We start from the raw sequence: 10,217 nt of genomic DNA on the forward strand, positions 1-10,217 counted from the left end.
AGAAAGAATACAATGACCTAACAAAAGGGTAATTTTCCTTACTAAACTCAGGTGAGATGTTAGGCCTTGAGGTATTTGAACACCTGCATCTTCTGCGGTCCTATCTACTGTCATCCGTGTGGTCTACAAGTGCTACGAGCTCGACGTTTTCAGACTCTTCTCGAGCTTCATTAGCATCTTTCATCTTGACAACATCATCAGGAAGGATAGAGGAGTTTGGATCTGATCTAGGAACCAAGAACAGCAGGAAGAGTGGGGCGATCCTCAGCATGTTCCTGATCAGAATGGCAAGCCACATGTTGTCGAACTCTGCTCAAGTAACGTTCAAGACGTGGATCAGGATACCCCCCAACCACGAGGAAGTGAGGAGCCCGGCATTGTCTATTCACATGAGCAGGGCAAAGAAGGTGCCCTCGATGCCAGGTGGGCACAACTTGGAGCTCAGAACAAGAAGTGGCATCCATTTCAAGCGTCCGATCATTTGGCTCACACTTGCATCAACCACTACGAAGACGAAGTCTGACACACTGAGCTTTAAGTTCCAGCGCAACACTAGCGCCAGATCCAGCATCCGGAGAGGCAGGATAGAATTTGGACCCAGAAGAGCAGATCCCGGATCGGATAGTCTTTTAGGCCGTGTTGATATAGTATAGCTCCGAGGAGCGAACCTGATACGATCCCACATCGGTTTCACACGAAAGTGTGGAATAGCATATAATAGGGAGTCAACCCTTTACCTTTGACCATGGTTTTGGGTTAAGTTAGGGCTTCCTATCTTATATGCTTATCAATTTGGTGCGGTACCACTAAACTACAGTCACCATTGCGATGCCTACCCGGTCCTCGGAAGGGGTTTCCGAGATAAAAAAATATTGCTCCGCCCGTGCAAGCCATGCGAGGGCGTCCGAGCCATCAAAGGTAACTTAACCCAAAACCATGGTCAAAGGTAAAGGGTTGACTCCCTATTATATGCTATTCAAATATTGCTCCGCCCGTGCAAGCCATGCGAGGGCGTCTGAGCCAGCAAAGGTAACTTAACCCAAAACCATGGTCAAAGGTAAATGGTTGACTCCCTATTATATGCTATTCCACACTTTCGTGTGAAACCGATGTGGGATCGTATCAGAGCCCACGGAGCCTATTGCCATGATGTAACCAATTATTTCCTGCGTAAACATCAAAGTTTAGTATCACATTGTATCATCTGCAGACCTAATATGAGTATTCTCATAAGAAAATAAGCATGTCTTTTATATGTGGATATGCTGTTAATGAGATCAGTTCAAATGTACCTTAGAGAACAAAGGACCAGCTGGTTAATCTGTTGCCCAGTAGAACATCCCCTCGGAGACGTTTAGGCCCAATGAAAAGGACAAGTACATGTACAAACACGGCCTCCACACGTCTGGACATTTCAATGTGTTCCACATAGCTTTGCCAGCATTGGCTAAGTTCTGGCTTATCTGATTTCAGAAACCGAAGATCAAGCAGTGTTCAAGTTTGAATCATGATACACCCCAGTTATGCATTAGTACCTGTTCATTAGCAAAGCTGGATATGCGTTGTTCCTTGAGCAGTACACCAACTACGAAGACGAGCCCAGCTGGTATAGTTAACAGGCCATATACCCCCTTAAATTAAAAAAGAACATGAAAGATTTAGTTTAGTAATCAGATTTTCAGTAGCTTGAAATCTCTTCAATAAAACCGGAGAAAGCTCACCTGGGGACTGATTAGGTGAACAAATAAACCACTCAGAGAAAATCCCACGAGAGCCCCGATTGAGGAGCTCAAGGAGCATAAGCTTTGCATGTCAGCTGCCAGGGAATGATGAAGGCCACTTTTCAGTGCCACAGATGCATCGACAGTAACATCCGCAATCGCAACACTGGCGCTTGCTGCTGTCAATGAAAGCAATGCTAATACTGTGTAGTCCTGGGTGCAGTGACAAGAACAGCATGGAAACAATTCCCATGGCGCCTGGAAAAGGAAAGTTTGACAGCATAATGAAATACACGCGCATTACTTACAAACTATATTTGAGAAATAAATGTTCGAGTACAGAGAGAGAGGATGCCTCTAAAGTTTTTGAATGACGATTATGTAACTAAAGAATGCAATAAAGGTCAAAGAACAAGAAAAACATAATTTCTTTAAGTTCTTATAATCCATGAAGAGTACAGTATTTTCTGGTTGGCTCAATAAACATGCTCCATTTCTGACAAAAATTCACACTAATTAGAATCCCATTTAAGCTTTGTAAACAATGAAATAACTTGTGAACACCAGAAGGTTCATCTTTTGTTTCAGAGCCATATCAATATAGACGCGAAATATATGAAGAGCACTACAACAGAGATCTGAGACAGTTAGCCTAAACTAGCTTCCTTTATTCTCTCCTTTCACATAGCTGAAATTTCACGGCTCATTGCAACCTAACTCTTGGTGTTCCAAATTCTCAGACGAGCATTACTAAATCAATCTCCGCAGAAAACCTTGACCCCACGAGTTCACTCTTTATCTGGTAGCAACTACATGGTGCTGGTAAAACGTGTAATCAATAGCTCTAGCACCAAAAATTCATCACTCCTCACAATCATTCGTCCAATTTAAGGGCATCGACAATGACACGATCACACAAACATACAACTAGGGATAGCATCAACACAAACCTACTTCAAGAAACTAAATCAAAAGGCTTATCACACTAACATCTAACATCTAACAAACACAGACGAAATGAACAACGGAAACCAGCCTTGCACATTAAACAGAACCCAAGTTCCAACAACCTAGGCATCTTAAAGAGGAAATAGCAAGAACTCCACAATCACCAAAATCACAACCACAAACAATGCAACTAAACAAGAACTCAACAGTTACCAGCCAAAACGAAATAAGGTCTCCGTTGATACCCCGAAATCGGAAAGACGTCGGTGAGGATACACCAGAGCGGCTTGACAATCCAAGGAAGAGAAGTGATGCCGGCGTAAACCTGCGCCTCAGATGGCTGCACCTTCTGCACATCCTTCATGTAAAACTGCGTCCCAACTCTCGCAAGAGCTCCACCTAAGCCTTGACTCACGCCATACACAATCACCACTCCAAACACAAAGCTCCAATGCAATTCTCTAGCAAGCATCTTCAACCAATCAACAGGGCTGTACAAAATTCTCCTTATCTCTATCCCCTGCGGCGGCGGCGGAAGCTCCCGCGCTTCATCGCCGTGAACTGGGAGCCTCTCTTCCTCCCCCATTACACGAAATCTAGAACAAAAATGTTTCTGGGGCTGGAAAAATCTAATCTTTTTTACAATATTTTGTTGAGGGAGCTTGGAAAAGTTAACTTGGATCTTGATTTGACATAGAAATGATGCAGGAAACGGAGAGGATCGGAATCCCAAATGGGGTTTAGGTTTCTGGTTGGAAAATCTAGGAATCAACTATCGTGAATCTTGTCGGAAACCGTTGATTTCTTCATTGACTATGCATTTGAGCAGAGCACAACTGCTGCTTTTACTTCACAAATAACGGTGCAGATCTTCACATAGGCATGGTAGTTTGCCCGAGTTTTTTCGTTTTCTTGTGAGAATATAATGCCAATTGTCAAAATAAGATTGCAAGAAAGATCGAAGTTCCAAGGCACAGGCAAGAGTTTTCCAAAAGATTCAAGTGACATAAAGTCATAAATTGACTTCCTCGATTTTTAAGAAATGAAATGAAACAATGGACCAAAATAATTAATGAAAGTTATATTAGTTTTATAATAAATAATATATTATATTGCTAACTCATCATTAAATTGCTAACTACAACTAAATAATAAGCATTAAGTCATGAATCAAGGCACAAGATCATTTAACCATAAATATCAATATAGTATATAAAAAATATCAATTAAGAATATTAATGTCATTTGTCAAAAAGTTAGTTATAACTATCATTATAATTATCTCAATCTAAATTATTTTTTAACACAACTTATATCAAATTAAAGATAATTTAATAAGGATTCTAACGAGATCTCCCTTGCATATATTCCGATGTCAAAATTTGAAAAAAATTCTTAAATTTTCGTGTTTTTCAAGAGTCACTTTAATGTCAACGTAGCTATCATAATATGTCAATGTAATGCTTATACAATGTCAATATAAAATTGTGTTGACATATTCAATGAATCTTATTGAAATGTTCAATACACTATATTGACATTTTGATCCAAAACCCAAATTTTAATAGTTTTCATATTTTTTTAAATTTAAATATTAATAAAACAAAATTATACATGTCTAAGTTATAAACCACTAGATCTCTACAAATCTTATAGTTTAAAATTAGTTGTAGTTAGCAATTGATCACATCCTTTTATAATAATATATGAACGAGATAAGGTAGTAGATAAGTTTATTATCAAAAATAGTAATAATATTTAAAAAAAACACTTAATTATGGATGGATAAAATTAAAACTTAAAACACTTAATTCATACATGGAGAGAGTATTAATCAGATTAGAGTTAAATTAAAATGAAAGATATTCCATTTAATTTTAAGTGCCGAGATAGCTTATCAAAAATCTGGTTACTATTTTTTTCGTACTTTATTCTAATTTTCTAATTTTAGACTTGTGCTTTTTATTAGAAAATTTTCTAAGTTTAGATTATTTCTAATCAATCTTTAATGAAAATAAAGATGACACACTAACATAGGTAGTACTCCCTCCGTCCCACAATAATTGACACTCTTATTATGGGCACGAGTTTTAAAAAATATAAACAAAAGTTGGTTGGAAAAGTTAGTGGAATGTGTGACCTACTTTTTTATATTGGTTTATAATAAAGAGTGAACTATATAAATGGTACCTGATCTTTCACTTTCGCAAATAAATGATACCTGATATTTATTTTATACTCCCTTCGTCCCAAGTTACTTGAGTCATATTCTTTTTTAGTTTGTCCCAAGTTACTTGAGTCATTTCTATTTTTGGCTAAAAATAAAACATCTAATCTCACCTACTTTACTCTTTCTTCTACTTTACTCTCTCTTCTTTCTCTTACTCTATTCTCTCCTCTACTTTATTTAACTCACTAAACACAACTTTCTTAAATTCCGTGCCGAAAAGAAACGCCTCAAGTAACGTGGACGAGGGGAGTATCGTTTTTTGTACCTGATGCATTTTAACCCCAAAATACCCTCTAAACAAATTCATTTTCCATTTGTGTCATAAAGGATATTTGAGCATTGACAAAACTAGTACTCCCCCGTTCCACAGTAATAGAGTCATTTCATTTTCTGCACTCGTTTTGAAAAAATGATAATAAATAGTCAAAGTGGAGAGAGAGTAAAGTAAGAGAAAGAATAATGTAAGAGAAAGAGAAAGAGTCTTATCTACAATATTATCTCTTTTACTTTACTTTTTCTCCACTTTAACTATTTATAATTGTTTTTTTAAAACGAGTGCGCAAAATGAAATGCCTCTATTACTATGGAACGGAGGGAGTACCAAAAGTGATATTTATAATATCTTTTCTCGTTCTCCATACTCTTTATACTATTATTATTAATCAATATTAATAATATTATTTTAATATTATAAATTAATAATTTATTTATTTTTAATATCATTTAAATATATTTAATCATAATTATATTTAATTATTATAATAATATTATTGTTATAATAGTAAAACCTAGTAGTAATTAATAAATAATAATTATTATTTTATATTAAATTAATAACTAATCAATATAGTCTTAATCAAAATTTAAAATTTTGTATTCATAATGATAAAGAGTTCAATATTTTTAGTTAGGTGTTTCAACCCTAAAATGAGTATAAATAATTTAATTAAAAATATTTAATTATTTAATTAGGTGTTTTGTTATTGATTTATATTATGAATGCAATTAGATGTATGTATAAAACACTAAAAAGAAAGAAGAAAAAGAAGAGAAAAGAAAAAAGAGGAAACATAGGAGAAAAAAGAAAGGAAGATAAAATACTACAAAGAAAGAAGAAAATGAAGAATAAAGAAAGGAAGAAAAAAAACATATTTGGCTCTATTTAATTGAAATTTCCAAAAATATCCTCTATAACAAAAAAATCACATGTTTGGTACATATGATTATTTTTATCATGATGTACCAAAAATGATATAAAATAAAGATCAGGAGTGAAAGATCAAGTAGCAGTTCACTAGTAAAAAAAAGCTAGTAAGTGGAAAATGCTTGAGTACTGTTGAAATCAAAGTAACTATCTTACTGTGACATTCAATGAATTAGAGTCAGTATAGTTGCTGGCAGAATTCATTTGGCTTAAATAGTTGTAACATCTTACAAGAATGTATAATCTGGCTTAAATAGTTGCTGGCAGAATTCATTACATTTGCCTCTCAACATTATTAGGTTGAAGAGGATGAATTGTTAGGGGTTCGTAAACCAAGGATTTCACGTCTTCCATCATTTGTTGTGGAGATGTAAACTCATCGCCGCTTGCATACAAATAACACCCAATCCTGCATACCTTCAGAAACATATCTTTGCATTTTCTTGGGAAGATGGTTCCTTTTTTGTAGACAATCTGCATCAATTTTCTCCGGTTACCTTCTGCCATTTCTTTTATTTTCGTATTAGCTTCCTCTTCAGTGAAGGCGCTGTTGTCTTTATTAGCTGCTAGCAGAAGGGTCACACTATTTCCCGTATTTTCCTTGCGTTCCTTCTGTCAAAATACATTCAATTTTATGTTTCAGCCATAAACATCCTCTAATCTGTATTTGTTGATGCTGATATTTCATATTTTTTATTTATAGTTTTCTAATCTTACCTCAAACGTCTGTACATCGTTGAGCAGCCGGTCAACCATGGAGACATGCCTACAGAGATCCACGCACTCTTCGCTCTGAAGCATTTCATCGGATAGTTTGATTCCGATGAATTGCATTGACATGAGAATGCAGATTCTGCAGCCAATTGACACCCATGACGAAGACAAGTAAGCATCCAAGGTTAGTTCAGTGTCATCGCTCCAAGTGTCTAATTCTGTCTTAAAACATGATAATATTTGAACCCACTGCACTTGTAGAAAACATAAAATTAGTTGAGGAAAACACATATAAGATGGTATGCAGTCGTTTGAAGCATCTTGTTAACACGACTCGTACCAGCCCAATTAGAAATTCTTTACGTTCTTGTGTGACATGAGCCATCTCTGCCAACTCATTAACTGTGTTGTATACTGCTGTGAAAAGAATTTCAACTTCCTCGCAACCATATTCTTCAGTTGCCTTCTCTTTCCATCTGTTTTTTTCATAAAGTTACTAACCCATTTCACGTGAATAAAAAGGGCAAAGAGAATAAACCGATGAAGGAAGCTCACTCTTTTACTAATTCAAGGATCTTGTACGAGTCTTCTCTCGACCCACCATGATCGAAAAAATCATCAATACGTGTCACAAGAATGATGTGTTTGGCAAAGACTAAACGAACATCGTCCAATTCAGGATCAACGAGAATTGCAGAAGTTAGAAAATTAGCAACGCGCACTACATCTCTTCCATACTTCAAGGTGTCCAGCCTACAATCTGCATACCACCTGCATATACATAGGATTATTGCATATTTTGTTCCTTATTTAGATGAAGCCTTACGCTTAAGCTATCACATTGTCATCATACCTTTGTAATTGCTGAAGTTCTTTTTGGTGTTGGGCTTGGCAAATGTTAAAATCTTTCGTGGCAAATGCTAGAAAATCTTCATTGCGTAGATTAGAGAATCTGAAACAAAGGATGAAACATGTTTCTGCTTAGTATAGACCGGCACAAACAGTTTACCAGATATGATGCAGATATGCTAAGCTCTTTACCTATCTGAAGCTTTTAGAGTTTGATAATGACTTATGTCATATAAGTCGAGGTTTTGTCTAACTCCCATTCTGTCCAATATCCCGTGATAGTTCTTCAAGTAGATTTCCACCTTGACGAAAGAAAAAATCGATTAATTAAAATATAATCTTGAAAATGTGACCAATTAGTAAGTACCAGTTTCCGCAACTTCTTGTCAGGAATGGAATTCGTGAGCAGCTGCTGCTTGAGAAAGGCTGTGGTCCAAACATGTAGTTTCTTAAGACTGCTTTCTTCTTCTTCTTCGTCTATTCTCTCCTCTGCAGCTCTGTAAAGCTCGATAACTGTAGCCACATCAATTTTTTGCAGGTCAATGCGCTCTTGGTCAGCATACGGGACCAGCTCCTCTAAACAACGACAAAAAGGTTCGTTCACATTTGAGCATATCTTGTATAATTCGAAAGGCTTTTCCAAGTACCTGATGAAACTTCGTATCCTTTGACTCGCAAGAGTCTAAATGCCATTGCATGAATAAAAATATCCGAAAATATATCTCTCTCTTTCTGTTGCCATAACCTGTTGATCATCAAAGCAGATGTTAAAGCTTCAACTTCTGATTCCATTCATAAAAGCAATGTGGATACATACCTGTATGTGTCCTTTAGGATAGTGTTGATTTCAGATTGGAAGTATCGGTCGACTCCCAACCTTTGGAGGGTGTCGATTATACACAGATAAGAGGGTATATCCGCTGCATGTTCAAAAGTGACCGGAAAATTACTGTTTTCTCCGTTGAACTTCTCTGCTATCTTCCCCATCAAATCCTGTAAGAGGGGCATTCATTCAAATCGAGTATATTTCATCTGATGTAGATCGAGATTTGTATAGGTTTGAACTTACTGTTGTAGCAAGATTGCATTTCGCGGCAAAAGATGACTTATTGATGATCACCGGAGATCCTTGCGCTGTAGCATGCTTCACTGGAAAAACCTCTCTGACTCTGCGGCCGGAGAAAGCCATAACTGCCGGGTTGAAGGTGGCCGACATGTTAAGGTTTAGGTCCGGAGCTGCGGCAGTTGATGACGGGCGGAGCAGCAGCGGCGATGGAAGTGAGGAGGGATTTTTTTGACAACAGAAGGCCGACTGAAATATGCTATTGAAATGACTTTTTCAAATTCATGATCTTATAATAATGCAAATAATATACTATATTTTGCGTTATTATATGATTATTAACACTTGTTGTTATTATATGATTATTAACATCTGTTGTTCTGTCATGTAGTTGCATCTATCTACACTTCCGAGTGTATATACAGAGAAGCGATAATATTTTGCAGACAAGTTTGAAAAAAATAGTCTTCCACAAGAGGTATATTTAAGATTGGTTATTGGATGCAGCCACAAATGACCACTACTAATAATATATTCAGATATGTTAGTGGTTGCAGTCAACAAATCAATGCTGTATTTTATACTGTGGAATCCTTGAAAGCGCTATTATAAAAGAATAATTGTGATGGATAAGTTTAATACTCCATATCTGAAACGATAACTCTGTTTCAAACTAAATTCACGTTTGAGTCATTTGACCAATCTTATAAATTTAGGCATAATCAAATACATCATAATTTTAATATTTTTGTAATTATTGACGTGGAGTGTGCCGTGTAAATTAAAGATATGAATAACTAAGGGTATATATGTTAAATCATAAGTGATAATTTTCCTAGAACATGAGACTATGGAACAATTGAAAAATGCCATTTTTTAAGTTGCGAAAATTGACCAAAATTTATAACTTTTTCAACAATTTATTCTTATTTAAAACCTTTTCTCGAATTGTTTCTTCAATCCATATTCACGAGTTTCGGTAATTGTTTATTTTAGTGAAAAACATTCACCAAAGACGATGTATAAACTCTGACATATACTTCTCTAGTAGGAGTAGTAATTAGAAATACTACTAGTCAACAATGGTTGCCGCTACAATAGTCGAAAACTCAAAAATAGAAAAATTATAGTAGTCACTAGTGAGGAAGGAATAACGTATTAAGTATTAAACATTTTCTTTTCCTATTTATTACTACTACTGCCTCGAGAGTATAAATTATTTTTATTTTAGTCCATTTTTTAAAAATTAGAAATTTTCTAATCTAATTATACATTAAAATATATGTCATTTCAAAAGTTTCTATTTTTTTTAAAGATGAGACAGTACTTAATATAGTATTAACAAGGTTGGCGATTCATAAATGTGGTGCCTATTTTCTGTGCAATATTATATATTATTCATCCTTGGTAATTTAAGTTGAACTTTATCTAGCGTTGTCGAACATTACTTAAGTAGTTTTCTTTTATAATTAACACATTTAGTCTCTT

The 10,217-nt window shown here is 35.5% G+C and overlaps 1 protein-coding gene and 1 pseudogene across 1 annotated transcript; both read right to left on the reverse strand.

Annotated features, from left to right (window-relative positions):
* Positions 1–39: 39 nt before the first annotated feature.
* On the reverse strand, positions 40–3,653 carry LOC121778213 (annotated as a pseudogene).
* A 2,637-nt stretch (positions 3,654–6,290) lies between these two features.
* On the reverse strand, positions 6,291–9,092 carry LOC121779547 (miltiradiene synthase KSL1, chloroplastic-like). Its single transcript, XM_042176890.1, has 10 exons — positions 8,736–9,092; positions 8,484–8,659; positions 8,314–8,411; positions 8,034–8,242; positions 7,859–7,968; positions 7,671–7,769; positions 7,373–7,588; positions 7,158–7,293; positions 6,821–7,066; positions 6,291–6,715 (listed from the first exon to the last, which is right to left on the reverse strand). The coding sequence occupies exons 1-10, from the start codon at positions 8,880–8,882 to the stop codon at positions 6,377–6,379; spliced, it is 1,776 nt and encodes a 591-aa protein (XP_042032824.1). The 5' UTR covers positions 8,883–9,092; the 3' UTR covers positions 6,291–6,376.
* Between the last annotated feature and the right edge of the window lie 1,125 nt (positions 9,093–10,217).

This window comes from Salvia splendens, chromosome 19 (assembly GCF_004379255.2).
Source record: "Salvia splendens isolate huo1 chromosome 19, SspV2, whole genome shotgun sequence".
In the NCBI taxonomy this organism is placed as follows: domain Eukaryota; kingdom Viridiplantae; phylum Streptophyta; class Magnoliopsida; order Lamiales; family Lamiaceae; genus Salvia; species Salvia splendens.